This window comes from Caretta caretta, chromosome 18 (genome assembly GCF_965140235.1).
Source record: "Caretta caretta isolate rCarCar2 chromosome 18, rCarCar1.hap1, whole genome shotgun sequence".
NCBI classification, from domain to species: Eukaryota; Metazoa; Chordata; order Testudines; family Cheloniidae; genus Caretta; species Caretta caretta.
This window is the reverse complement of record NC_134223.1, coordinates 4,988,857-5,016,633: the sequence shown is the minus strand read 5'-3', so window position 1 is coordinate 5,016,633 and position 27,777 is coordinate 4,988,857. Positions and strand designations below refer to the sequence as shown.

The 27,777-nt window shown below is 51.3% G+C and overlaps 1 protein-coding gene across 4 annotated transcripts in view; it reads right to left on the bottom strand.

Annotated features, from left to right (window-relative positions):
* The window catches only part of EPHB2 (EPH receptor B2), a 273,181-nt gene that overhangs the window by 60,129 nt on the left and 185,275 nt on the right, over window positions 1–27,777 (bottom strand). For all 4 annotated transcript variants that reach the window (XM_048824896.2, XM_048824899.2, XM_048824897.2 and 1 more), the window contains exon 5: window positions 25,701–26,036. In XM_048824896.2, coding sequence (XP_048680853.1) covers window positions 25,701–26,036 — 336 coding nt within the window. The remainder of the gene's footprint in view (window positions 1–25,700; window positions 26,037–27,777) is intronic.

Genomic DNA, 27,777 nt, shown 5'->3' with positions numbered 1-27,777 from the left:
CCCAGGCGCCCCTGACCGACCTCACCGAGGTCGACTAAAAGAGCACCCTGGAGTACGTTGATGATGGCTACCAGCCATACCGCACTGTCTGCTGTCAAAATGCAATGAGCTGCTGTTGTGTAGCAATGCAGTACCGCATCTGCCAGCACCCAGGAGACATACCGTGACGGTGAGCTGAGCGGGCTCCATGCTTGTCGTGGTATGGCGTCTGCACGTGTAACCCAGGAAAAAAGGTGCAAAACGATTGTCTGCCGTTGCTTTCACGGAGGGAGGGAGGGAAGGGGGCCTGATGACATGTACCCAGAACCATCTGCGACAATGTTTTTGCCCCATCAGGCATTGGGATTTCTACCCAGAATTCAAACGGGCGGCGGAGACTGCGGGAACTGTGGGATAGCTACCCACAGTGCAATGCTCTGGAAGTCGATGGTTGCCTCGGTACTGTGGACGCACTCCGTTGAGTAAATGCACTTAGAGCATTTGTGTGGGGACACTCACAATTGACTGTATTAAAAACGCTTTCTACAAAACTGACTTCTATACATTCGACCTAATTTCGTAGTGTAGATATGGCCTGAGATCTATGTCTGTCTCAGAGATCTCCCCCTGGTAGTGTCACTGCCAGGCAATGCTCCCTCAGAAACATGATGAGGGTAGGGACTGGAGACTGCCCGTGGGATGGCAAGTTCCCATCCACTATCCAAATCACAGCTGCTAAAGTCACCTTCTCTCCCTCTGCTCCAACCCTGGTGCCCTTCACTGGATTCCTGTCTCTTGTCATGGCAAACCAGAGCTCCTCACCCTTATTGTTTCAGGTCATGTGCTTGTTTCTCTGCAATCTTCCCAATCCTCTCTCCTCACAGCTCCCTTACTCCCCTCTAGGCTTTGTATCATCACTCACTGTTGCCCCATCCACCTGGTGCAGTCTCCCACTCTGTCAGCCCAATCTTGCAGGGCCCGTGCCCCACATGAAGTGCCACTGACTGCAATCCTCTTGCAGGACCAGGGCTGACTGTTGTAAAGAGTAGGGTAGAGATGTGATTTCATTTGAATGAAGTGATGACGTTTCTAGCCCCGGCTGTTATTTCATTGTTACTATGGCTGATTATTTTCACCACCATCAAGAATTTTTCGGAAAACCGACAATCTCAGTGACAAGCATGAGATTCACACTGGGTTTCCCTTGCTGCAGAAAAAGGGCAGAGAGACGTGGGTGTGCCCAAGCCATGGATCGCTGAGGCAGGGCCAAGGGAAGGAGGATGGAGCATGCGCTGGTCTGCGCCAGGGCTCTCTCAGGCTGAGAGCAGTGGGAGCAGAGAGGAGCTTAGGAGAATGGGCACAAGCCCCCCACTCAGAAAACAAGAATGATCCCCCAATTGTGCTTCCTTCTTGGTGGGGAGAAGTGGATGAATCCTTTCCCAAGAGGAGTTGTCTCTGCACACCCGCCTGAGAGACCTCACAGAGGGGCTCACCATACCTAGGACAGCAAGACAGACAGAGCAGATTCTGTTCCCATGCAGGGCCTTGAACCACCAATCCATGCTGCTTCTTGTGTGTTTAGGCCCTTTGCACACTAAACCACCATGAATGACTGAATCCTGCAGATCAGAAAGTGAAGGAACACTACGTACAATCTCTCCAGCATGTGCCAGTCTCTGCTTTATGAAAGTGGAACGTGCCGTGTGCCTGCTGGTGGCATGTTCTCCGCCACGTACAATAATCCAGGGGACTGTAAAAGAAACATGCCCCGTGAGTGCCATCTCGCTTGATTCTGATGCAACCTGCCTTGCAGAAGAAGTGGTGACGGGGAGACAGTTTGGCCCAGAATAAACGCAGCTAGAAAAGCAATGGGAGCATTTACATCTGCTAATGGGCCCGCTGTACTGTGTCTAACGGAACCCTGCATTCCTACAGTACCAGGGGCAGGCCTAGCAGATGCTCAGCGCTGGTCTCACTCTGCTCCCAGTGGAGTCAATGGAAGCTTACAGAGTTACTCCAAGGCCGAGCACTTTTGACAACCTCACCCAGAAGGCGCCGGGGTCATACAAACGACTTCGTGGCTAGTAAGTATCTCCCCTAGTTTTTGACCACCATATTGATGCGGTAAGTAAAGAAATCAGCGGAAACCACCTCTGAGTGAGTCGTTCCGTGATTAACGAACCCAAGCCCAAGAGAGCCGTGTCCTCAGTGAACTTGCCACATTCTAGTGCAGGACAGGTGAGTGTACCAGCGAGGGGGGTCTCAAAGCTGATCTGGAGGGGACACATTTCAGAACCATTTCCAAAGTGACGATGCAAACGCTATGAAAGTCTGGCACTGCTTCAGCAAAGGTGCTGGGGCTTGTGACAACCAGTGCTGTGGATGGGGGAAATCCCTTTATGCACAAGACCAAAGCACCACTTACGTGCCACTCATACCTTCTGCACAGGTGGGGTTTCATCCTATGTAGGCAAGTGTGGGGGAAAATACCTGCAAGATGTTCTCCTTGCTGGAGGTCATGAAGCAGCTCAACTTATGGGAAAGGCACTTGAGAGTAACATCAGTGACCTTGCTGTAGCTGTGAAACAAGCATTCCCATTCACTCCTGGAAGGACAGCCAAGCGCAGTCAAGTCCTGCAGGCAGGAGGGGAACCCCCAACATTGCCCCCTTGACAGGAACCACAAGGGGAGACATTTGTTCTTGGAGAGAACAGGTTTGCATGGAACAATGCTGCAAACCTTTGTCTCCACACAAACACCCATTGATGGGGCAGCAGCAACCTATGGATTGATATGGCCTCTGGCTCTGTTCACAGGCATGACCCCCATCGCCTGGGAATTAGGAGATCACATCTTTCTGCTAGAAGGAGGGGTGCTGATTTCCAAAGCAGCTCAGGGGATCCTAGACATATCTTTGCCATTCAGCTGAGTGTCTTTTCAGAGTCTAGCCACAGGAAAAGCTTCTAACCACAGAACTACAAAACACCAGGGCATCTTGTGCCCAGATGCTGTGTGACTCCACAAAGCAGGACAGTGATTTTATCAGCCAGCTGCCATGTACGGTGAAGCCATGTGAGTTTTTAACCCTTCAGAGCCTCCTACACTGGGGGATCCAGAGAATCCCTCAGCTTCTGACTTGATATCAGCTCTCAGTTCTGCCAGAGATTCCACACAAGACCATGGGCAAGTCACAGATAATCACTCTGGGCCTCAGTTTCCCATCTGCAAAATGGAGATAATATCCCTTCCCGTCTCCCATTCTCTGTCTATTGTCTAGTTAGATGGGAAGGTCCTTGGGACACGGACTGTTCCTTCCTGGGTACAGTGCCCAAGCCTAGCACAATGGGCCCCAGCCTGGGCCCTCCTCCATGCCATTCCTGCAATGAAAATAAGACATAGCAATGCAAAATACCAATACTGTCTCACATGACCTTCTCATAAACAAACTGGGGAAATACAACCTAGATGGAGCTACTATAAGGTGGGTGCATAACTGGTTGGAAAACCCTTCCCAGAGTGTAGTTATCAGTGGTTCATAGTCAAGCTGAAGGGCCTAACGAGTGGGGTCCTGCAGGGATCGGTTCCAGGTCCGGTTCTGTTCAATATCTTCATCAGTGATTTAGCTAATGGCACAGAGAGTACACTTAGAAAGTATGTAGATGATACCAAGCTGGGAGGTGTTGCAAGTACTTTGGAAGATAGGATTAAAATTCAAAATGATCTGGACAAACTGGAGAAATGATCTGAAGTAAATAGGATGAAATTCAATAAGGACAAATGCAAAGTACTCCACTTAGGAAGGAATAATCAGTTGCACACATACATAATGGGAAACGACAGCCTAGGAAGGAGTACTGCGGAAAGGGATCTGGGGGTCAGAGTGGATCACAAGCTAAATATGAGTCAACAGTGTAACACTAGTGCAAGAAAAGCAAACATCATTCTGGGATGTATTAGCAGGAGTGTTGTAAGCAAGATACAAGAAGTAATTCTTCCACTCTACTCCATGCTGATTAGGCCTCAACTGGAGTATTGTGTCCAGTTCTGGGTGCCACGTTTCAGGAAAGATGTGGACAAATTGGAGAAAGTCCAGAGAAGAACAACAAAAATGATTAAAGGTCTAGAAAAATTATCTCTGAGGGAAGATTGTAAAAATTGGGTTTGTTTAGTCTGGAGAAGAGAAGACTGAGAGAGGACATGATAACAGTTTTCAAGTACATAAAAGGAGTTACAAGGAGGGAGAAAAATTGTTCTCTTTAACCTCTGAGGACAGGATAAGAAGCAATGGGCTTAAATTGCAGCAAGGGCAGTTTAGATTGGACATTAGGAAAACCTTCCTAACTGTCAGGGTAGTTAAACACTGGAACAAATTGTCTAGGAAGACTGTAGAATCTCTGTCATTGGAGATTTTTAAGACCAGGTTGGACAGATACCTGTTAGGGATAGTCTAGATATACTTAGTCCTGCCATGATTGCAGAGACCTGAACTAGATGACCTCGCGAGGTCCCTTCCAGTCCTAGATGTCTTTGATTCTAAAACCTTAGTTCAGCTGCAAGAATGCAGAGAACAGCCTCATTCAGTCGGGGCAGGCTAGGGGGATATGACAGGTAGTAGGCTTTGTGTGTGAGTCCACACTGGACTCGGGTGGGCACTGCTGAGTGACAAACACAGGTGCAGAGAACCAGAGGATTTACACAATGAACTCAGCGGAGAAAAAGTTTCCGGTAGCAGAAGTTCCAGAATATTTAAGTTGAATTTACTGAAGTTCATTACTTTTGAACACCTTTTACACAGCTTCTCTCCCTTGGGTCAATAAATTTGTTAGTCTCTAAGGTGCCACAAGTCCTCCTTTTCTTTTTAAGAAGTGACTGGACATTCTTTGTTCTTTTATTCTGCTCTGCACTGGGACATTTCTGCCGCTTTCCAGAGTGTTGTCTAGCTGATGCCGGCTGTTCAAATATGTTTGTAAAACGGAATGTGGCCCTGTGGGATGTGCCATTTTGTTGCAGGAAAAATGACACTTTTTTTCCCCGTGACAAAATAAACAGCACCGTAATTATTCTTTGCAAGGTGCACCCTCTGCTCCAGAGCTAAACATTGCTTCTTTATTTCCTTAGTGGATGGTTTGCTTGGCTGCTCCTTGTTCATTACGTGTACTTGATGCAATTATTCAGCATGAGGAAGTGGAATCTGAGAAAGAGGGCAGTTTCTCCTAACAGAGCCCTGTGCAGGGCAGAGCCAATGGATCGGGCACCATTGGCACACCCCAGCCCCAACAACTGCTGTAACTTTAGGTGTGTCTCTTCAGCCCATCTGAACACACAGGGAGAGACAAATTTATCCTCCTGGTGACTCTAGGGATGTTGGGCAGCACGGATTACAGAAACACACACAGCCTCCTTTCCACAATGGGAGGGAACCCTTCCTTCTCACCTTGGAAAAAAGGGGTCCCTTCTGGTTCTTGCTTCGCAACCAGTAATGCTGATCTTGTAGGCCAAAGTCTACCCTCAGTTACATCTCAGAAGCCCCACTGCCTTCACATGCTGCCCCCGGTTACAGCCCCAATGCCCCCTGGGGGCAGAACAGGTATAACTGAGAGCAGGATTTGGCTCAGCAGCTGGAACTGAATGAATGGTTCTGCTGATGACAGAGCTAAAACAGAATCCCAGATTCTGTTTTAGCTCTGTCATCTGTATCAGCTCTGCAGCGCCAGGCAGCTCTGACGCTGAAGAGAGAAGCAGGCAGAAAATCTGTGGCGTAAGAAGGGACCATTTTTTCACAGCAGCAATATACACACTTTGGCCTGACTCTGGTCCACTAGAAAACGCACCTGATTCTTGGTAGACCGATTACAGGTGCTATCCAGCACTTTCTGATTCCTGGTCAGGTGCCACCTGAGGCATGTTGCGCATATGCTAAGAAGATCTGTCAGATGGAACACACAGTAGACAACCAAACATTCCCTCCTTTGTCTTCCGAGAGGTTTTGGTTCCTATAATCGAATATATGGCTTAACTAAGGCATGTGCAAAGCAGCATTGTTATGATGTCTCCATGATGGCTGTAGCATGTTTTTGGCTTCCCTCCCTAATTGTACAATATATTGTTGTATATTTTCAGTTTGCCTGTGGAAGATGATAAAAAAAATTAAGCTAAAATAAAGGAGAAAGCGTGTCATGCCTTTTAAATGAGACAGGTCAATGCAAATGCAACAATATCCTAAAGGAAACACTGAGTCCCAGTACAGTCCTTTAAAAGGGAAAGAGAGAGTTCGTAGGTTTCATAGGAAGGCCAGAAAGGACCATTACAACCCTCTAGTCTGACCTTCTGAACAACACAGGCCAGTGACTCCTGCATCTAACACAAAGACTTGTGGCTGAGCTAGAGCATATCTTTTAGAAACACACTTGGTCTTGATTTAAAGCCTCCCAGTGAGGGAGAATCCACTCGCTCCTTGGGAAGTTATTCCCATGGTTAAGTATTATCTTCCCTCTTAAAATGTATGCCTATTATTTCCAGTGTTAACTGTACTGTCTTCAGTTTCCAGCCACTGGATCTCGTTCTGCCTTTGTCTGCTAGGTGAAAGGAGTCTAGACTCAGAAATCTTTTCCTCAGATTAAACTGCCTCGTCACCTGCTCTTCAGTTCGCTAACTAGATTGCGCTCCATTCGTCTCCCACTATAAGGCAGGGTTTCCAGATCTTGAATCATTCCCATAGCTCTTTGCTGAGGCCTTTCCAATTTTTCAGCTTTAGATTTAAAGTGTGGTCACCAGAACTGGATACAGCACCCAGGAATGGTCTCTCCAGCGCTGTCTACATAGGTAATGCCGCCTCCCTTCTTCTACGTCCGATTCCCCTCGTTTGTTTATCCCAGGAGCAGCCCTTTTTGGAACACTATTGCTCTGGGAGTGCATGTTCAAATTGTGCGAACCCACTCAAAAACTGCAGATGTCAGGGACAGCAGAGTTTGCTCTGCATGGTCTTTATCACTAGTGATGATGCATGAACTTGGCGCACAAATCCCTGGCTGAGTCTCGAAAAGCATCTTTTGACTTGTAAGCTGAGCCCATTTGATCTGGAAATTATTAAGAGCCTATAAGCAAAGAGGCCCTCAGAGCCACTTTTAGTCTCCATTTGGAAGAGTACTGCACTTGATTAATTGATGTTACTGTAGCACCTAGGAGCCTTAATCATGGGACCAGGACCCTGTGCAAACACCAAATACAAAGACAGTCCCTGCATCCCCTTCACCTGCTTTCTGTCTGATTCCTACCATCCGCTTCTCTAGGACCAAACCCAACTCCTCCTGGCCGCAGCCTCAGCCGCCTCCCTGAAGTTCTGCAATATCCACCAGATGCACCACACTGTGCTGTGATCTGGGGCCGAGAGATTTCGGCTGTACTAGAAATGAGGGTAATTGGGGAAGCTGCTGTGTGATGCTTAAGGCAATTCATTATGATAAAACTGACAAAAATCAGCAGGGAATCATCAGACTATGAAGAATTGCATCAGGCAAAGCAGACAAAAGAGGCCCATTCGCGGGCTCTGTGCCTCCCATAAAATAGCAAGATATGCAGAGTCTTTGCTTGGCTGGGACAGGAGGGGAGGTTATCTGTGGCTGAACTATAGGTGCTCTGAGGAAGCTGTGATGTGATCCCCGCTCTAACTTGTCCCCTGACTCTACCAGCAGCAGGACAGGGCTTTTCTAGCAGCAGCAGGCCAGAGTCCTCAAACTAACTGCGAGTGCGTGCCCTGCCACCTGCCTCTAATCACATAGAGAGCAGGAATTCCAGTGGGAGCTCTCTCTCCATCCGGGGACTGCTGCGTACTTAGCCCCCCAGAGGCCACCTGCCTGCAGGGAAACATGCTCTCGCCCCGGTGGTCTCTGTCTACCTTCCATGTGAACTGCAATCAGTGCTAAGAGGCTTTTTGCACAGAGCCGGACAAAGGTGAGCAGACACATTACCATCCACTTGACGGTGGAGGATGAGACTGCCTGATATCATGTCTGTGACTATGTATTTGTGCTCCCAACCCCGGACAGATGAATACAGAGCCTGTCACCCTGTGACATGACCCATTCACCACTGGCTTCACACTGTCCCGTGGGAACCCAGACTGGCCTTGTCCTCAACACACTTCAATAACAGAGGGCTGCTTGTCTCCAGGATCATCCCATCTGTCAGGGACCTGCCATGCTTTGTTATGACTAAGTCAGACTCCCAGAGGGCTGGGCTCTGGCCTGGCCTGTAAGAGTCCCAGCTGCAGGAACACGCTAGACAATCTCCCTGGCCATTCAGAGCCTCCACAGGCGTGGCACTTAGGGGAAGACGCAAAGACCCACAATTACCTTTGTGGGTCCCGGGACAACAGGGAAATGGTTGGTGGAAGAGACTGGAGACTCTAAGGAGCAGCACAGAACTAACCAGAGCCTGAGACACCCCAGTCTGGGAGTCCTCTTCATTGTCTCCTGGCTGCTGCGTGGTGGCTCACTGACTTTACCTATCACCTTAGACTTGGGACCACGTGCCAGCAATGGAGGAAACCACAGTCCTTCTCTGATTTCTCTTTCATGAGCTGTATCTCCACTGGCAACCATGCCAGTTCCAATCCATCCACGTTACCACTGGTTCCCCACCCCCCCCAGCTGCCATGACTACAGGGTGAACCTTTCTCTCCTAACTTGTCAGGAGGTTGGCTCCATCTCGGTCCCCGTATAATCAAAGGCACTCCTTCCCCCTTCTGGCTTAGCTGGGAAGGTCATGTTACAGGCAGCATAACCCCCATCTCTGATCACTTTAATCCCAGCAACTCATGTCGTGTCAGACAGAGGCAACATTTGCTCTGGAAAATGGTCATGACCGAAAGAGCAAAGCCAGGCCCTGTCCTCTCCTCCAGAGCACATTGAAATTAACCATGGAAATGAAGGGGTGAACAGCTGGGTGCTTTCCAGCCTCCCTCAGAGCCCCACTGACAGATCACAGTCCCTGGAGTGTCAGCTTACCAGACTGGGAACGACTTTTATTATGAGCTGGTCAGTGGGGAATTCTGACATTTTCAATTACCAGCATGCAGAGACGGCTGTGCTCTCGGGGTCAGGATTAACGGCATGACCTCGGGCTGGAGACGAAGCAGCAGGGGAAGAACATACTAGGGAGATGCAGGCGCTGCCTGGTCCGGAGGCCAAGGGATAAGGTGGTGGTGGGCAGGCATAGTGAAGAATGTAGTGGGAGGGCAGCCAAAAGTGTCCCCTTCTGCCCTGCCAGCTCTGCCGGGGGATCTGAACTGCCAGGGCAGGACCTGACAACTCACCTTCAGGGACTGGAGACTGCAGCCCGTCTGTTCAACATGCACTGCACCCCCCTGCCTGGCCTGCTCTCACTGCTGCTCCCAAAGGGCAAATCTGTGATTCCTCTACTCGCTCAAGTAGCCCCAGTGAAGCTGATGGAACTACTTTACATGAGTAATGAGATCACAATTTGCATCCAAGCAGCTAACCCTTAGAAGGACAGTGCTCTTGGGAAGCTCCTACATGGTCATTTTGGGATTCAAACGCTAGACGACCAGAGGATCCCTTTCTTCTAACTCTCCGGGGCAATCAGAAACTGAGCCTCACCATTCTGCAGCAAAGAGGAAGGCACCTAGGTTCACCGCAAGGCAGCTGGGGGCTTCCCAGGCCCTGGGCTCAAAGAAGCTGGTTATCAAGGCTGGAATTCAGACTCTGGCAGTGCCCAGTACCCAATGCTTTGGAGGGAAGAGCCCCACAATGTACCTGTCCAATCATCCAAGGCTGCCCATTGGTGGAATAGTCCTGTCCATAGGCGCTGACTCCGTGGGTGCTCTGGGTTTAGCACCCACCAGCAGCCCATCTGTGGATCAGCTCCTCACCCCTCCCCTCCCAGTGCCTCCCACCCGCCGCGATCAGCTGTTCAGCGGCGTGCAGGAGGCGCTGGGGGGAGTGGGGGAGCGGCGGCAGGAAGAGGTGGAGGGAGGGGTGGGAAGAGGTGGGGCAGGGCCTGGGGTGGAGCGGGAGTCGAGCAACCCCCGGGATCTGAGTAAGTCAGCGCCTAGGGTCCTGTCTGAGTCCCATAGGCGACTAGCCCACTCCTGGAGCATGAGGTCGGACAAGGAGTCTTCCCTACAAATGCCAGCCATGTTCTCTGTCTTTCTGACATACTGGGCCTCCATCCTCTGCTAGGCTCGCAGCAGGGCTGGGCTGCCTCTATTTGTTCACAACTAGCTCCCCTTGAAATGAATGGAGCACCCCCTTTCCCTTAGATTACAGGACTGGCTGCAGAGCAGGGATGGTTCATTGTCACTGCCCCATCATTCTAATACCTCACCCCAAGCCTCTGTAGCTTCCTTCCTGACAGCCTCTAGTCTCTGACAGCCTATAGTCTCTCGCCTGCCAGGGCCCTTCCCGACGCAGACACAAGAACTGGGCTGGGCTGCATTGCTTGAGAGGGATGCCGGGTTATGTTTGTCTCCAGGTTCTGCCTTCAAGTCACCCCTCGTCAGCTCCCTGCCTCACACTCACTGGCCCCACTGGGCTCAAAGCCACAGCCAACTTTTCACGGTCCTCCTAGGGTTCTGTAGCCAAATCAATTGGCTGTTATTGGCAAATGTCCTCCATTGCTTTCCCCCTGCCTCCCCTCCACTGCCCCCGGGGAGCAGGATGCCTCCTGGACCCCGGGATCTCCCTTTGCTCCTCTCCCCTCTAACTGTCAGCACCTTGTGAGTACTAACGTGGGGTATGCACCACCATTCGGACCCGGTAGCAGGTCACACCCTGAGAGCTGGGGCATGGACAGTGCTCCTCAAGCTAACACTGACTGTGTCATTCTCTGGCGATAATCCTCATTGGCATCTGCTGCTTTTCTCCCTTTTGGTGCGGCCTTGTCTCCTCACTGCTCTGAAGCAGCCTGTGTGTGCCACGGGGTCCCACACTGAGGGTACTGCACTCTGACGAGGTGCCAGCAGAGACCATGCAGCTGGTGCTGAGGGGCCATGCTGTGCTGGAGGATGCAGGCAGGATCCAGCTCTGCGGTGGGAACAAGGTGAGGGCCATGGCCCTACGGAACTAAATGGGGAAGCAGAGTCAGGGCAGGGCTTCCCTTTGTGAGATATTTAACACCCCCCTCCCCCAGGTGTGTGCAGTGAGGTCTGGGTGTCACATGTGGCCTTTACAGCAGTCTTCCCTCGGTGCCCCATGGAGGGAGCCTGCACCCCCATCCCCACTCTGGGACTCTCCAGAAGGCAGCCTGGGCATTTAGCAACAGGGCCAGTACCCACCGAACACTTGGTAGTGCTCAATTTGCTGGCCAGTTCAGTGCCACTGTCCCCTCCCCCCATGATGGCAAAGCTGGGGCACACGCTTTGGAAATCAATTGCCTCCAAGTGGAAGTGGAGGATGCAATGGAAAGGTGCAGAGCTGATGGCACTGGGGCTAGTTTAACAAGTGACTCTTTCCTGTAATGCAGTGCAGCCTCGGGCCAGGGAATTCATTGCTGCAGCCATAAAGGATTGGCATTTTACAGCTTGCCGGATTCCATTTCAAAGGCTGCCGGCCTGTGGCTGGCAAGGTAGCCCCCTCCAGCTCACACTCGCATTGTTTGTGTGCACAGAGCGTCTGGAAAATTTCACAACAGGTCCAGCTCTCAGGCCTCACAAATGCTGGACGAGCTTAAAAAAACCCAGCAGCTGAGTCCAAAGCTGGACTCTGGCCCTGCTTAAATGAACGAAAGCCCCACTGGGATTGGATTACAGGCTTTAAAGCAGGTTCTAATGCAGCAAGGCCAGTAATTTGGCTCAGGCAGATGGAAGCTTTTGGCCGTCTTCTGTTTCTTTGTTCAACTGAGTTTACAAACCTCGCTGCTGCCCGCCAATGGAGCAGGGGGGGGTTCCGCTGGTGGCGCTGGGCAGAGATGCCGACTGGGCAGTGCAGCGTGCGTGTCAATGCACTATCCTGGGGCAGGTTTGACATTGTCTCCTCCCCCACAGCCCAAACCTGGATGCGCCCTGCTCCAGTGCCATGCGGCTGGAGCAAAGGCGGCCCTGCTGTTAGCACAGGGCATGGGACAAGCCATTTCAACTCCTTCTCCAGCACGAAAGGAAGGGGGGATTTTCTGGGGATTTTGCATTTGTTTTGGGCCACTTTGATCTAGCCTCATGTGCCCCATGGAGAGCTCTCTCTGTTTCTGGAGCTGCCATCATGTCTGGAGAGAACCTCACCTACGGCTCAACTGGTCCTAGCCACAGGGGATGCACTCGCAGGGGTAGGCCCAGACGCAGTTCGCCCCTGGCCTGTTTCTACCTGGGGAAGGTTACAGTAGATGCTCTCTACGTTCACCCCACTTTGCAATAGCTTCACAAACTGCTCCTGACTCCTCTTCCAATCCTTGAGTTTCCTTTGTCCTGCATCCAGCTCCTTCCCTGAGCCGTTTGGGTTGGCAGAGCTTAGCACATCATCCCAGGTCATGGCAGAACTGGATACTGCCTGCAGCTTTGAGAGGAGCCAGAGAGCCCGCCCCGCAGCACCGTGCTGCCCTGCCAGGAATGTGGGTGGGAGCTGTTGTTGGCTCATGTAGAGACCATCCAGAGGCATTTCCCAGAGCCATTTTGTGGAAGAAGAAGGGGCTAGCTTCCGAATTCAAGGGCCTAGAGTCAGACAATGGGCTTGTGTAGCTTTGACATACTGGACGAAGGCCTTTGTAACTAGTTTCCCCAGCACCGGTAGCTACTGGATGAAGTTGAGGGCTCAGTTTCTGCCATTCCCACTGACAGTGGGGCAATGGAGGGGAGAAGGGGGTCCTTCATTTTTAAAATCCTTGTGCATCCCTTTAGAGGAGAAGAGTTGGCTATGACTGCGTCACTGACCCCCAGTTAGCCCCTTCGTCAGCCGTGCCAAACTTCCGGCTTGTGGCCTGAGACTTGAGGCTTAGCCACATCTCACACACCCATTAGCCAAGGGCTAGCACCTCGGTCACTCCATCTGTCTTGTGCACAAACACAGCGGGGACAAGCCCATCTCTGGGAGGGGGAGCTGCACTGAGCAGGCACGGGAGACGTCCACCCCTCTCCGTCAGGGACAGGTCTTTGTTTTCTGCACACGTTTTGGAACAGGTTTCTCAAGCCCCAAACCAGTGTCGGAAACCTTAAACTCCTGGAGGTATTTATAGGATGGGGAGAGTCGGGATCAGGAGGTGGGGGGATCCCATATAGCTGGTGCAAGGAGGGTTACAGAATTTGCCAGAAAAGCTCTAGCAATGTATCTCACACCCTGGTTTGCCAACTTCCTCCAACTGCCAGCTACAGTAACAGAAACAAGAGTCCTGAGGTGCTAGCAGCTTGCAAAGCTCCTGCCATCTGGGAGTCCTGGCTCTGGGCAGTCTCCAGTGGGCAATGCTGATCTGTCCGTCTGTGTGTCTACGATTACGTCTACACTATGAGCTAGGACTGTGCTTCCCCGGCCGGTGTGCACATACTCTTGGTAGCTGGATGGGAGCTAGTGGGAGAATACATAGCAGTGTAGATGTGGTAGCTTAGGCAATGGCAGCAGAGCCATGGCTGAGTCGTGTGATGTACATACCTGCCCGAAAAGGACGGTATATACTCGGCATGGCTCAGCCACGCCTGCACTGCCCCCACCCATGCAACCGTGGCTACAGTGCTATCTAGACTCACACTAGCTCACATGGAGCCCTGTGTGTGTGCACGAGCTGGGGAATCACACTCCTAGCTCATAGTGCAGACAAAGCCGAAGTGTTTATGCTGCACTCATCACCACGGTCTCCAGGCACAAAGGGTCTGTCTACACAGCAGTTGGGAGAGTGCTGCCGAACCTGGGTGAACAGACATGCACGGACCTACGAACTCTGCTGGAGCTAGCATGCTACAAATAGCAGTCTGGCCGTGACGGACTAGGTGGAGGTTCAGGCTGGCCGTCCGAGTACCATCTCAGCCGGCCCCGGTGTCTGTGTGGCAGAGGGCACAAAGGGAGCAAAGGGTTTTATAGGGATCTCCTGGGTCTGATGTCTACATAACAGTGTGCCAAAGGGTAGCATGTGAGGTCTCTACCAACATCCAGTAAGGCACTGGTCGTTACGTATGGTGATAGTTAAGGAGTTAGGCATCTATGCTGAAAATTATGTTCTGAAGTTAAGATTAAGTCACCAGAGTAAGTCATTAAGAGTAAGTTAACATCGGTCACCAGAAGGTTATAAACAGGTTCTGCTCAGGCAGGGGATAGCAGATGTTTATTTCTCCCTGGCTGTTTATTGTGTGTCTTCCAAGGTAAATCTATTTGCCTATGGAGCCACCAGCTAATCTAGACTGCGAAGTCAACAAGAGATCACAAAATCTACAGGAAAGGACACACAGCAGGAGGGTGTCCTGTTTCTCACTATGATCAAAGAAGTCATCTGGTATACCAGGAGAATGCAAGGAGACACACAGTATCCTTCACCTGGGGGACAAGCTGCCAGCGTGCTTGTCTTATGGACAGAGGGTCACAGAAAGCCTGGCTGTCAAACGCAGGGAGAAAGAATTCGGGTGAGCTAAACTTTATTAGAGAGGGAAGTGACTTGTTTGCTCAGTCTAGGCGTAGGCAGCGCTATGATTTTATTCTACATGTAGCCATGTGTTTATTTGCTACTTCCCAAATCTCCGTTCTTTGCTGATTACACGTATACTTATTTTCGTGATAACCAAAGCTAAGTGCTGGGAGCAGAGCAGAGCTCTTGAGGTGGGAGAATGGCTGCTCTGAGAACAGCGGGTCTGGGAACTCTGACAGTGTCCATGGGACCAGGGCTGGACGCTCCAGGGGCTGCTGGGGGGGCTCCAGGGTTGGAAGGTGCCTGTCGCTCACTGGCAGAAGGACGGCAGAGCCTCTAGAGGCTGAGAGGCATGTGCTGCCCGTGGCTGGTGGAGCCAGGGAGCTGACCCATGATAGGCATAGACCAGGCTGTGCCCTCATGGCCACGCTGCTATTTTTAGCGCTCTAGCGCCAGCAGAGCTAGCATGTGTCTGTTTCCCAGGCAGGGAAGTGGGCTCCCAGAGGCCAGGTACCCTATGAGAAAGCAAGCTGGGATGTGCCCTGGGCTGCGCTTGTGACACACTAGCTGCAGTCTGGGCTGCTGCCTGTCCCAGAGCTCTTCCTGGACGTCTCTTTGCAGCCAAGAGCCCCTAGCCCCAGAGTTACTCCTGCCCTCTTGCTCAGAGCGACACAAGAGGGGCACGTTAAAGGGATGTGTTCTAGAAGAACTAGCTGTTTTCATTCTCCCGATCATTGGGAGCTCCTGTTTTCTCTTACGCATTCTTCACTCCATTCCCCCACAGTACCGAGTCAGGGTCTGATAAACCTCTGGCCCTACAAAGTGCTGTTTGGGACACATCCCAGAAAGGGGCCGTTCCTCCTTGGTGCTCTACAACCCACCCCAAACCGCCCAGACTGTACACCAGGACGGGGTTCTGCAGGTGCTAAAAACAAGAGGAAACCAGGACACGTAAAAGGGTGGCTCCTGCAACATCACGAGAGAGCGGCCTGTTGTCCTGTACATCCCAGTACATCATGGACACAGGTTCTCCGCAGCACATCACAGACACAGCCCCCATGGAACATCATGGAGACAGCGTCCTCGTAGCTCATCACAGACACAGCGTCCCCACGGCACATTGCAGACAGTGTCCTCCTGGGACATCACGGACACAGAGTCCCTGCGGCACATCATGGATACAGCCTCCCCACAGCATATCACGAACACGGCATCCCAGTGGCACATTACGGACACAGTGTCCCCCTGGCATGTCACAGACACAGCGTCCCTGCAGTACATCAGGGACACAGCATCCCCACAGCAAATCACTGACATTGCCTCCCCACGGCACCGTATGGACACAGCTTCCCCGCAACAAATCACAGACAGCATCCCCCTGGCACATCACAAATACAGCGTCCCAGTGGCACATCTCTGACATACCGTCCCAGCGGCACATCACAGACACAGCATCCCCCTGGGGCATCATGGACACAGCGTCTCCATGACACATGACAGACAGAGTGCCCCCATGGCAAATCACAGACACAGTGTCCCAAGAGCAAATCAGGGACACAGCGTCCCCATGGCACACCACAGACACAGCGTTCCCGAGGCACATAATAGACATAGCGTCCCTGTTTCACATCACAGACACAGCATCCCCGCTGCACATCACAGATACAGCTTCTGCGCAGCACATCACGCACAGCATCTCCATGGCACATCATGGACACAGTGTCCCCCGTCACACCAAGGACACAGCATTACCCTCGCACATCACAGACAGAATCTCCCCATGCCACATCACATACACAGCATCCCAGCAGCACATCACGGACACACCATCTCCACGGCCCATCACGGACACAGCATCCCCGCAGCCTATCACAGACACAGCATCCCCCTGGCGCATTACGGACATGGCATCCCCCAGAAATAAAAGTCCCCGCTGGACATTACGGACACAGCATCCCCGTGGCACACCACAGATACAGCATCCCAGCAGCATATAACAGACACAGTGTTTCCAGAGCAAATCAGGGACACAGCGTCCCCACGGCACACCACAAACACAGCGTTCCCGAGGCACATAATAGATGCAACCTCCCTGAGCCACATCACAGACACAGTGTCCCTGCGGCACATCACTAACACAGCGTCACGGCAGCCCATCAGAGATACAGCGTCCCCGTGGCACATCAGAGATACAGCCTCCCCGCAGTATATCACAGACACAGCATCCCCCTGGCACATCAGAGATACAGTGTCCCCGTGTCACATCACGGACACAGCGTCCTCACGGCAAATCACAGACACAGCCTCCCCATGGCACATCATGGACACAGCGTCCCCATGGCAAATCACAGACACAGCCTCCCCATGGCACATCACGGACACAGCGTCCCCATGGCAAATCACAGACACAGCCTCCCCATGGCACATCATGGACACAGCATCCCCATGGCAAATCACAGACACAGCCTCCCCATGGCACATCACGGACACAGCGTCCCCATGGCAAATCACAGACACAGCCTCCCCATGGCACATCACGGACACAGCGTCCTCACGGCAAATCACAGACACAGCCTCCCCATGGCACATCACGGACACAGCCTCCCCATGGCACATCACGGACACAGCGTCCCCATGGCACATCATGGACACAGCGTCCCCATAGCACACCACAGACACAGCGTCCCATGGCACACCACAGACACAGCCTCCCCATGGCACATCACGGACACAGCGTCCCCATGGCACATCACGGACACAGCCTCCCCATGGCACATCACGGACACAGCGTCCCCATGGCACATCACGGACACAGCCTCCCCATGGCAAATCACAGACACAGCCTCCCCATGGCACATCACGGACACAGCGTCCTCACGGCAAATCACAGACACAGCATCTGCACGGCACATCACGGACACAGCGTCCCATGGCACACCACAGACACAGCATCTGCATGGCACATCACGGACACAGCGTCCCATGGCAAATCACAGACACAGCCTCCCCGTGGCACATCACGGACACAGCGTCCTCACGGCAAATCACAGACACAGCCTCCCCGTGGCACATCACAGACACAGCCTCCCCATGGCACATCACGGACACAGCGTCCCATGGCACATCACAGACACAGCCTCCCCGTGGCACATCACGGACACAGCGTCCCATGGCACACCACGGACACAGCATCTGCACGGCACAATGTCCCAGCAGCACATCACAGACACAGTATCCCTGAGGCATATAACAGACACAGTGTCCCACAGAAATAACAGTCCCTGCTGGACGTCACGGAAACAGTGTCCCCCTGGCACATCACGGACACAGCATCGCCGCAGCACATCACGGACAGAGTGTCCATATGGCACATCACGGACATTGCTTCGCCACGGCACAGCACGCTATGGACACAGCCTTCTCGCGGCACAGAGTGTTCCCGTGGCACATCACAGACACAGCATCATCTCCGCGGCAGATACCGGACACAGTGTCCCCGTGGCACACGATAGACACAGAATCCCCCTGGCACATCACAGATAGAGAGTTCCCATGGCACATCACGGACACAGTGTCACCGCTGCATGTTACAGACACGGCCTCGCCGCAGCACATCACAGACAGAGTGTTCCCGTGGCACATCATGGACACAGTGTCCCCGCTGCACGTTATGGACATGGCATCGCCGCGGCACATCATAGACAGAGTGTTCCAGTGGCACATTACGAACACAGAGTCGTCACCATGGCAGATACCGGACACAGTGTCCCTGTGGCACATGATAGACACAGAATCCCCCTGGCACATCACAGACAGAGTGTTCCTGTGGCTCATCATGGACACGGCTGTGACAGGTTCAGTCACAGAGATCCTCTTTGGACTGTCACCTGATGTGCTGAAATTACCTTTGAGCCTGTTTTCCCTTCCAGCTTGGGACTTCCAGAACCCAGCCTTGTTGAGCCAGACACGCTAGCCTGCTGCAACACAGACCCAGGGATTGGTCCACGCCCCCAAAAGCTCCAGACTTAACTGAAAATGGCTCAGCAGGTTACCTGTCTCCAGCATCCAGACACCCAGTTGCCAATGGGATCCAAACCCCAAATAAATCTGTTTTACTCTGTATAAAGCTTATACAGGGTAAATTCATGAATTGTCTGCCCTCTATAACACCAAGAGAGAGATATGCAAGGCTGTTTGCTCCCCCAGGTATTAATCACTTACTCTGGGTTTATTAATAAACAAAAGTGATTTTATTAAGTATAAAAAATGGGATTTAAGCGTTTTCAAGTAATAACAGACAGAACAAAGCAAGTCACAAAATTAAATAAAAGAAAACATGCAAGTCTAAGCCTAATACATTAAGAAACTGATTACAGGTAATATCTCTCCCTCAAAGATGTTCCAATAAGCTTTTTTCACAGACTAGACTCCTTCCTAGTCTGAGCCCAATCCTTTCCCCTGGTATAGTCCTTGTTAGTTGCAGCAGACATCTCAGGTGGTAAGCAGGGTTTTTTTCATGACTGGCAGCCCCCTTTGTCCTGCTTCACCCCCTTTTATAGCACTGGCACAAGGTGAGAATCTTTTGTCTGTGCTTGTCCCCACCCCTGCCTCATCAATGGAAAAGTACAAGGATTAAGATGGATTCCAGTGTCATGTGACATGGCCACATGTCACTGTAAGACCCCTAGTCTCCATTCTTCCTGGGTTGGCCCACATGTACACAGTAAGGTTTGCAGGTAACTAAACCATTTACAACCAATTGTCCTAGGCAATGGGAGCCATCAAGATTCTAAACCACAATTAATGGCCCACACTTTGCATAATTACAATAGGACCTAGGAGTTATACTTCATATTTCTAGTTTCAGATACAAGAATGAAACATACATACAAATAGGAGGAAAATATTTAGTTGGTTATAACTTTTGTTATGATACCTTATAAGAGACATTTTGCATAAAGCATATTCCAGTGACATCATATTCACACTCATAAGCATATTTCTATAAAACATATGGAGTGCAACGTCACAACGGCGTCCCCGTGGCACATAAGAGAGACACCGTCGCCGTGGCACATCACTGACAGTGACATGAGCATCCCTACGCTCATCAGAGATATAGCGTCCCCCTGGTACATCACAGACACAGGGTCCCTGCAGCACATCACAGACACGGCGTCCCCCCAAAATCACAGACACAGTGTCCCCATGGTACATCTTGGACACAGCGTCCAAGAGGCACATCACAGACACAGCATCCCCCTGGGACATCAGACACTGCGTCCCCATGGCCCATCATAGGTACAATGTTCCTGTGGCAAACCACAGACGCAGCGTCCTGGTGGCACATTACAGACACAGCGCCCCACAGCACATCACGGATAGAGTGAACCCATGGCACATCACAGACACATTGTCCCCCTGGCACATCATGGACATACCCTCCCCATGGCACAACACAGACACAGCGTCCCCCTGGCACATCATGGATACAGTGTCCTAATGAGACATCACAGACACGGCATCCCATCGGCATATCACAGACACAGTGTCCCGACGGCACATCATGAACACAGCACCCCCAAAAATCACAGACACAGTGTCCCCACGGTATATCACAGACACAACTCCCCCGTGGCACGTCACAGATACAGACACAGTACTCCCCTGGGACATCACGTACACAGCGTCCCCATGGCACATCATGGATATAGTGTCACCTTCCTGTCAGCTGTTTGAAATATGCCATCCTGATTATCACTACAAAAGTTTTTTTTCTCCTGCTGATAATAGCCCAACTTAGTCCCGTTACAGTTGGTATGGCAACACCCATTGTTTCATGTTCTCTGTGTACATATATCTTCCTACTGTATTTTCCACTGCACGGATCCGATGAAGTGGGTTTTAGCCTACGAAAGATTATGCCCAAATAAATTTTCTAGTCTCTAAGGTGCCACAAGTACTCCTCGTTTTTTTTTATTACAGAAACAGCGTCCCCGCAGCACATCACGGACATAGCCTCCCTGCGGCACATCAAAGATACAGCATCCCCGCAGCACATCACAGACATGGCGTATCCTGGCACAGCCTGGACACAGCTTCCCCATGGCACATAACAGACACATTGCCGTGGCACATCGCGGACACAGTGTCCCCCAGAAATAACAGACACCGTGTCCCCACTGCAAGTCACAGACAGAGCGTCTCCAGGGCACGTAACAGACACAGGGTCCACACGGCGCATCACAGACAGAGCATCCCCGCCGCACATCATAGACACAGCATTCCTGCAGCACATCACAGACACAGCATCCCCGCCGCACATCACGGACACAGCAGCCCCACGGCACATCACAGATAGAGTCCCCACAGTACGTTATAAACAGAATGAGACGGAGCAGCAGGGCAACCCAGCATGGGAGTTTCAGAAATGCTCGTTGAGTGGTTCTTCCCATTGCAAAGCCCCTAAGAAATCCCAGGGACATTGTGACTGTGATTTTGGTTCATCTTTCAGCAGGAAACTTGCAGACCTTCTTGAATCATTAAATATCTTTGTTTGGTCCATGTTTTTATACCTACTTGACATCTTTCTTAAGAGTAATGTGGCATGAAAATGGTGGTGAAAAGTGTGGGGTTGACAGCCGTGCATGTACACAAGAGTACCACCTGCAATCCACCCAGGGCTGGCCAGTGCAGAAGGGGCACAGGGCCATGGCTCCACCCCAGCCACTGTAGGAGAGTGAGCCCCAAGGTTCTGGGAGCCCTAAGGGGTGTTGGGGGAAGGTGCCCTCTCTTCAGCTTTCACTCCAGCGAAGAAGCAGACAGAATCTGGTCCTGGCCTTTGCAAACCTTTGCTGACAATGCAGCATCCTGTGCAAAACAGGGAACCTTGGTGGTGACAAATTTCCGGGTCCTTATAGACATCTGTGCATGCTCTTTTGGGCCCTGTGTCTTCTTAAGGCAGCTGTTCCCAAACAGTAGTCTTTGGCTCACTGGTGGTCAGCAGGAAGTTTCTGGGTGTCCTTGCAGAGTGGGGCAGGCAGGTCACATGGTGCTGACTCACTTCTTTGCTTCAATCACCAAATTGTATTAAAAGAAGCTAATTTCCTAAAGTAGCTTTTCCATGTAAACTAGTGGTGTCATTACCCCAGGGAGGTCAGGTGAGCATGAAGGGGAGGCCATCATCATCTTCATCATGGCCAATCCCGAAGGGACGTAGCCACCTTGCAGATGGATGAAGGGGAGGTGAGTCTGTTCTCCTGAAAATGGACGGGGCGGGGGGTCTGGGTGAAGGGTAAATGAGAAGGGAGGTGGATCTACACGACTGTGAGCCAGAGGGAAAGTGTTCTCAAGATAATGTCTATCTTAACATATGAGCCACACGATGGAGAGTTTTGAGTCTCTCTCTCCAGAGACTGCTGGAAAAAAAACTCTTGATGTGTCATTATTTAAACCGGGTAAATGGGATTAACTACAGGCCAGTTACTCTGACATCAATCCTGAGAAAAATCAGGGAACAGCTGATATGGGATGCAGTCAGGAAAGAATTAAGGGATAGTAACATAAGTGATGTCCATCAGCCTGGTTTTATGGAAAATACATCTCACCAAACTAACATATATTTTTTATGAGATTACAAGTTTGGTTGATAACCGTAACTGTGTTGACATAATATAAATAAACTCTGTCTACACCGTAGCTGGAAGTGGGCTTCCCAGTGCGGATAGACAGACATGAGCTAGCACATTAAAAATAGCAGGGTGGCTGCTGGCCATCTGAGTACAAACCTGCCCAGTCCCCTCTCTGTGTATTTGGATGGCTAGTCTGAGCCGCTGTCCATGCTGCTGCAATCACACGGCTATTTCTATGTGCTAGCTTGAGCTCATGAGTGTGTGTCTGTGTATCCACACTGGGAAGCACTGCTGTGTAGACATACCCAACCCCCTTTGACTCTGTACCACACAACGTTCTTACTAAACAATATAACACATATCAAATGGATTGAAAATGAGCTGACCAATATATCTCCAAAAGTAACTACATGGGGAATCAGCATTGTGTTTCTACTGGAATGCTCCTACAATCTATTCTTAGCCCAATGCTATTCAATACCTTCATCAACTATCTTCAAGAAAATACAATACCACTGGTGGTCATGTTTGCAGATGACACACAGATTGGAGGCCTGGTAAACAACAGTGGGGACAGGAGAGTTATACAAACCAACCTAAATTGCTTGGGCTCATTCGAACATTGTATGTTTTAACACAGCCACACAGAAGGTCATCCATCCAGGAACAAAGAATGTAGGTCATACTTATAGAATGGGGGACTGTAGCAGAGAAAGGTCTAACATGATGCAATGGCTGGAAGCTAGACAAATTCAGACTGGAAATAAGGTGTACACTTTTAACAGTGAGAGTAATTAGCCACTGGAACAATGTACCAGGGTTGTGGCTATTTTAAAATCAAGACTGGGTGGTTTTCTGAAAGCTCTGCACTAGGAGTTATTTTGGGGAACTTGTGTGTGTTCTACAGGAGGTCAGACGAGATGATCACAATAGTCCCGGCTGGCCTTGGAATGACACCCAAGAGGGCTGAGGGGTTAAGATGGAAACCAAGAGAACATGAGCTCCCAGTGTGATTCTGTGCTCAGAAGAACAGCACAATTCTGGGCTGAAGAACCGAGGAACACTGGGTAGGAGTAGGGCTGTGATGTTGCCAGCACACAGAGCATTGACAAGACGATTACTGGGACAGTATGTCCAATTACTTCAAAAAGGATGTTTCAAAGAAGTCCCAGAAAAGAGCTACAAGAATGATTCAAGGTCTGGAAAACCTGTCTTAAACCCTTCCTCTCTCACGATCTTCTGCAGCCACAGGTGGATCTTCAGCCACAGTTGAATTCTCGGACGTTTCTTCCAATCCCTGCCTGTGCTTTTGCTCAGCCTGGCACCCTCCCCTCTGTCCCAAAGTCAGCCTAGGACCCAGAGCACGGTTGCTTCTCTCTCACCCCTTTCTGACTCAACACCTTCCTGAGAAACAACAGGTGTCTCCCTTCTCCAAACCTGCTCCCCTGCTCCTGGGCTACCCCTTTCGCACCATGGTCACTGTGATGTCATCTCCTCCTGCGATGGCATTCCTCTGGCTCTGGTCTTCAGCCCACACCCTGCTTCCTCTGCAGGGGTGTTTCCTCCATTCCCTCTAGGGCTGTTCTCCCATCTGGGATGCTAAAGAAGCCACCATGCCTGAAGTCAGCCAGCACCATCTGCTTGCCTTCAGAGTCTCCTGGAGAAGGCTGGCTCTCCTTGTGCCATTCAAGCCACAGCAGTTTCATGGCTTTGTCTGCCCCTGCCTGGCTGCTGTGTGAGCACTGTGCCACGCTCCGCAGCACCTGATATTATCACGTCAAGGAGTGTCAGTGAACTATCGATACCAAGGCAACAAGTGGGCTCAGTCTAGGGAAGCAATCCAGCTCCCAGTCCTGCCCTCTGAGCTGCACCAGCGGGGAGCCGAAAATGACTCCAAGGCCAAAGCAACCCATGGCTGGTGGTCCTTTCTCAAGAGCTGCTGAGGCAAGAAGGAGGGAGAGCAGGTAGCTGTCATGTTCACTAGGAAAGCATTGCCCAGCCTCTGCAGGAGGTGGGGAATAGCCCGCCCTCCTCTTAGGCTCCCAGGAAAGCTGAGAACAAGCCCCAGGTGGAGACTGAGCCTGGAGCTCTCCTTGCAAAGGCAGACATGCCAACCCCTAAGCCATTCAACAGGCGTTCTTGTATCCAACCATTGCTGCCCTTGAGCCACCCTCTTCCCTCCCCCATCTCTCCTTTCCCTGCCGCAGAGTACCCTCCTTTCCCTGTGTTCCCCCCTTTCCCCTTCTTCCCAGCTCCCTGTTGTATCTTTGTAGATACAGCTTCTGTTACCAACTGCTAATGAGATACACCAAGGCTGCCAGACTAGGCTGAGTGTAAGCAAAAGAATTCAGAGCCTCTAATTACAGAGGAATTAGCGAGCAGGCAGTTACTGTTTAGCGCTAATGAATGGATACATTAAGAGAGGCATCACACAGCCTGAGAAGTGTGAGCCCCGATAATAAGGGAGTGTCAGACAAGGGAGGCACAAGAGGAGGATCCAAGGCTCTGAAAGGAGGCAACTAAAAAAACTCAATTCGCAATGTCAGCCGCCTCAGCTGCTTGTTCTGCAGAAGTGGAAAAGTTCACGATTGGGGCATTAATGTAGCGACTGCAGCGCTTAATTGCAAGGTGTGAAATCAGAGCGTTAAACAGCTTCTAAATGCGGGAGGAGCCCCTGTGAGGGAAATGGTTAGATCTCTCCTAACTAGAACAGAAATAGACACATAGCCCACATGTACACACGCTCAGAGTCCTACACAGAAAGACCCCCTGCACAGCCAAGCCGTGTGCCCGCTGTTTCTCTCCCAGCACACAGACACACCGTTCATACTCAGGCTCACACACACAGCTCAGCCATGCATACCAGCACACAGATCTGGATGCTCACGCACGTGGACGCTGACCTGGTGCCCACCCGTTGAGTTATGAGCTCAAGCCACAGTCCAACAGACCCAAACCAACCCCCTGAGCTCTGAGATCCTGGGGACTCCCGGACTCTGGCCCGAGGGAGAAAAAGGGAACTGCCCTTGGAGTAGTGCTTCTTATTAGCAATTGTCTGTGGCCATGTCCCCCTGCGACATCATCCTGTGAGAGCTGCTGAATGCGGAACTGGCGCGTCCTGTGCAGCCTCCCCCTCCCCACCAGCCCCTCTGCCTTAGCGCTCCAGCTCTGGCCACTGGAACATTGGCAGCACTTGCAGAGAGGCCGGACCAGAGAGAGTGGCAATGCAAGCTCCTGCCAGGTGACGTCTACAGCCCATTATTTGGATTACTGTGTGCCTCAGAGTCCAGGGACAGACAAGACCCCACTGTGCTAGGCCCTGTACAAACATACACAAAAGAGTCTCTTTGCTAGGACAAGGGATATTTTCCCTGTGGCCGGGGAAACGGGCTGGCACCCACCCAGGTCACTACCACCCCTCAGGTGGGACGGGCTTTTGGTCAGCAACAATGTGACCAGGAAGTGAGAGGCTCCCGACTCCCTTCCTACCCCTGAGCCTCAGCCTGGCTCAACAGCAGAGCAAGCGCAATTCCTTACCGGCCTGGTTGGTGGTGATATTGACGGAGGCAAACTGCGGGGAGAAGGGGCTCTGGTCAGTGACCCCGTTCACGGCCTGGATCTCAAAGGTGTACTGGGTGTGGGCCAGCAGGTCGCTGATGTAGATGCGGGCCTCTGTCAGGCCCAGCTGGCGTGGGGAGAACTGCACGTTGTCCCCACAGCGGGTGCAGGCACCACGTCCAGAGCCGCAGCTCTTGCAGATGATATTGTACACCAGGTCCTCGCGGCCCCCGGAGTCCCGGGGCGGGGTCCACTCCAGCATCAGCGACGTCTCGTTCACACTGGAGATCACGGCCTGCGGGGCAGACGGGATGGCTGTACGGGAGAGGGAAAGAGAGAGTGAGTGAGAGTCCGTGACCCCCGTCCCCATGGGGCAGAGCGCACACATGCTCATCAGCATGTTTCTGATCAGCCCAGACTGAAGGGAGATGGAAGCTGCTACCTGCCAAAACTTTGTTTCCCCTGTGCTGGCCTGGCTGCTTCAGGAACATCCATGGACTACCAGCTCCACCCCCTCCACAGAGTGATGTGCAATTCCCAGGTCCACAGCTCCAGGGCCAAGGACCCCACCCCAAGGGTGTGGGCAAATGAGCAGGAGGGGAGGCCTCAAATCCCAGAAGCCACTGTTAGCACCCCCACCCACTCTGCAGCTCAGTCACTCTCAGGGGACGTTGATTCAAATCAGCGAGCAGGAAACCTTAATTTAAATCAGTGATTTTAATCTGGTTTTGCATTTGTACTTTTTAGTTATTTTCCTAAAAATGGTTCTTTCCCACTGGCTGACATAACCATGAAAACATGCTGATTTGCAAGCAAATACAGCCTTTACACTAAAGGTGATGCTTCTTTTTGCTAACCAGGATGATACGCTGCCCTAACCACGTTTATTTACATGACAATCACTTATCATATATTGCTTCAGATTCTTTTGACATTTGTTAATAAGCTAGAAAATGGTGAATGACACATTTCTTATTTACTACATGATAACTGTTTACTCGGAGTTGTGTCAAGCTGCATTTCGTTGGAAACTGGAATTCAATTAAAAAGATACAAAATTGTTTACATTAGCGAAGTAAAACGACCTTAACTCTGCCGGATACATTCAAAAAGGAAGGTTATCAAAGTGACAATGGTCCCAGGTGGCCAGTTCCTCCTAAGGCTCAGGGTGAAAACAGCTCTGTGAATTTGCTGTTTGCCCTCCGGGGCTGGGCTTGTGGAGTGTTAACCTCTTGAAGGAATCCTCCTTAGGCTAACTGGAGGCAACATCAGCCAGAGAAGGGACTGTGCACTGTGCTCCCAAAAATGTAAATAAAAAGTGGGAAAGAAGGAAATTTTCTCCCAATAATAGAAGGAAAGATGAGAAAGTGTGAAGACAACTAGCAAATCCATCCTAGCAGGCAAAAGCTATGCACCTGCCGGAGTGGGAACAGGGCAGGACTGAAGTAGCTGTGCAGGACCCTAGCATTTCATGGGATAAGCAGGACTGGGAAACTCCAGGAGCAGCTCCTGAAAAAAAACGTTCAGCACAATTCACCCTCACCATGTGCACCACCCTGAGCTGGGAGGCTGCCTGGCCCTCTGCAGCCTCGAGTGGAGATGCTTAGTGCAGTGATTAGAGCAGGGACAGGACAACTGGGCAAGAGCAGGCAGTCACTGGCTCCGATTCCCCCAGTGCAGGAAGAGATGATGACACTGGCCTCCTTCAGGAAGCATGTTCAGCTCCAGGCAGGCAGGAGACGTGCACTGTCCTAATGGGATTTGCTGGACTGAGTTTTTTTGCATTAAGTCATTTAACCTGAGAAACTTTCACCAAAGAGTTTCTAACGTGGTTCCTTCATAGACCCCTCATCAGGAACCCAAAACCTATCCCTAATCACAACCCAACCCAAACACAATGCTAGCTCGAACTACAGCCTAGCCCTCACCCAACGCTAACCCTAACCAGAGCCTAGCCCTAACCCAGCGCTAAACCTAACTATAGACCTGCCCTAACCCAATGCTAACCCTAACTATAGACCTGCCCTAACCCAATGCTAACCCTAACCAGAGCCTA